The sequence below is a fragment of the Corvus brachyrhynchos genome, unplaced genomic scaffold, assembly GCF_000691975.1.
Source record: "Corvus brachyrhynchos isolate BGI_N302 unplaced genomic scaffold, ASM69197v1 scaffold119, whole genome shotgun sequence".
In the NCBI taxonomy this organism is placed as follows: Eukaryota; Metazoa; Chordata; class Aves; order Passeriformes; family Corvidae; genus Corvus; species Corvus brachyrhynchos.
In genome coordinates this window covers 827145-828186 of record NW_008240054.1, presented here as the reverse complement: position 1 = coordinate 828186, position 1042 = coordinate 827145, and the positions used below count along the sequence as shown (strand labels likewise).

At 57.1% G+C, this 1042-nt stretch overlaps 1 protein-coding gene across 1 annotated transcript in view; it reads left to right on the top strand.

Moving 5' to 3' along the window:
- Positions 1 to 713, top strand: part of LOC103622638 (histone H2A.V) — a gene marked incomplete at its 5' end in the record, with an annotated part of 1514 nt that extends 801 nt beyond the window's left edge. Inside the window, 2 exons of the mRNA XM_008641618.2 lie at positions 4 to 141; positions 389 to 713. Of these exons, the coding sequence (XP_008639840.2) occupies positions 4 to 141; positions 389 to 450 (200 nt within the window). The remainder of the gene's footprint in view (positions 1 to 3; positions 142 to 388) is intronic.
- Between the last annotated feature and the right edge of the window lie 329 nt (positions 714 to 1042).

The following is a 1042-nucleotide window of genomic DNA, read 5'->3' as shown; positions in this document are numbered from 1 at the left end:
CGGTCCTGCAGGTGCTGGAGCTGGCCGGGAACGCTTCCAAGGATCTCAAAGTCAAGCGGATCACGCCCCGGCACCTGCAGCTGGCGATCCGCGGTGATGAGGAGTTGGACTCCCTGATCAAAGCCACCATTGCTGGTGGAGGTGGGCGTCATTCCCATGTTTCCATCCTGGGGAGGGAATTTAGCAAGACGGGGAAGTATGAGAAACCGAATAGGGATTTGGCAGTTGGCATAAAGGCATGGGCTTGCTGCTTCCCTGGATTCAGACCGAGGGGGATCCACTTGACGTTCACACTGGATTTTCACAAAAAAAGGGAATTTAGGATTTTTTGGAGTTTCTTGAGAATTCTACCAGTGACTTGACAAGAATTCTCCCTTCCTCTCTGCAGGTGTCATTCCCCACATCCACAAGTCCCTGATTGGAAAGAAGGGACAACAGAAAACGGCGTAGAAGGAGTGCGGCACCGGATCCCCCCCCGTCATCGTACTGTACCTGGGCACAGGAACATCTCGGGGATACGAGGAGTTTTTTTTAAAGAAAAGTTCAAAGGAAGAGCATAGAGGATTGACTGTAGAGGAAACATTGGGATGGGTTTAGATTCTGAGTAGGACACACCGTGGGCCGTGGGGCGGCAGCCGGGGGTGGGTGAGGGGCTTGGCTGCCCCTGTGTTTTATACAAAAATGGAACCCATAAACCATTTTTTACAAAAAACCAGACGGTCTCCAGTGGTGGCGGGGAGGGGGGGCCGGGCGCGCTGGGCAGAGGAGCCTGGTGCCCCCCATGCAAATGAGCCCGCATGCAAATGCACGGTGAGGGACAAGCGCCGCCCATTATGCAAATGTTCCGGGGGTGGGTGGGGCGTGCTCTGCGTGCCGGGAGCACATGGCCGGGTGTGTCCGTCTGTCTGTCTGTCCTGGACGCAGCAGTGTGTCTGTGTGTGTGTGCCTGTCCCGGCCGTAGGGGTGTCCATCTGTACGGTGCCCGGCGGTGCCAGCGGTCAGGCAGCCCGCCGCGCAAGGGCGCCGGGGGCCTGGTTGGTTA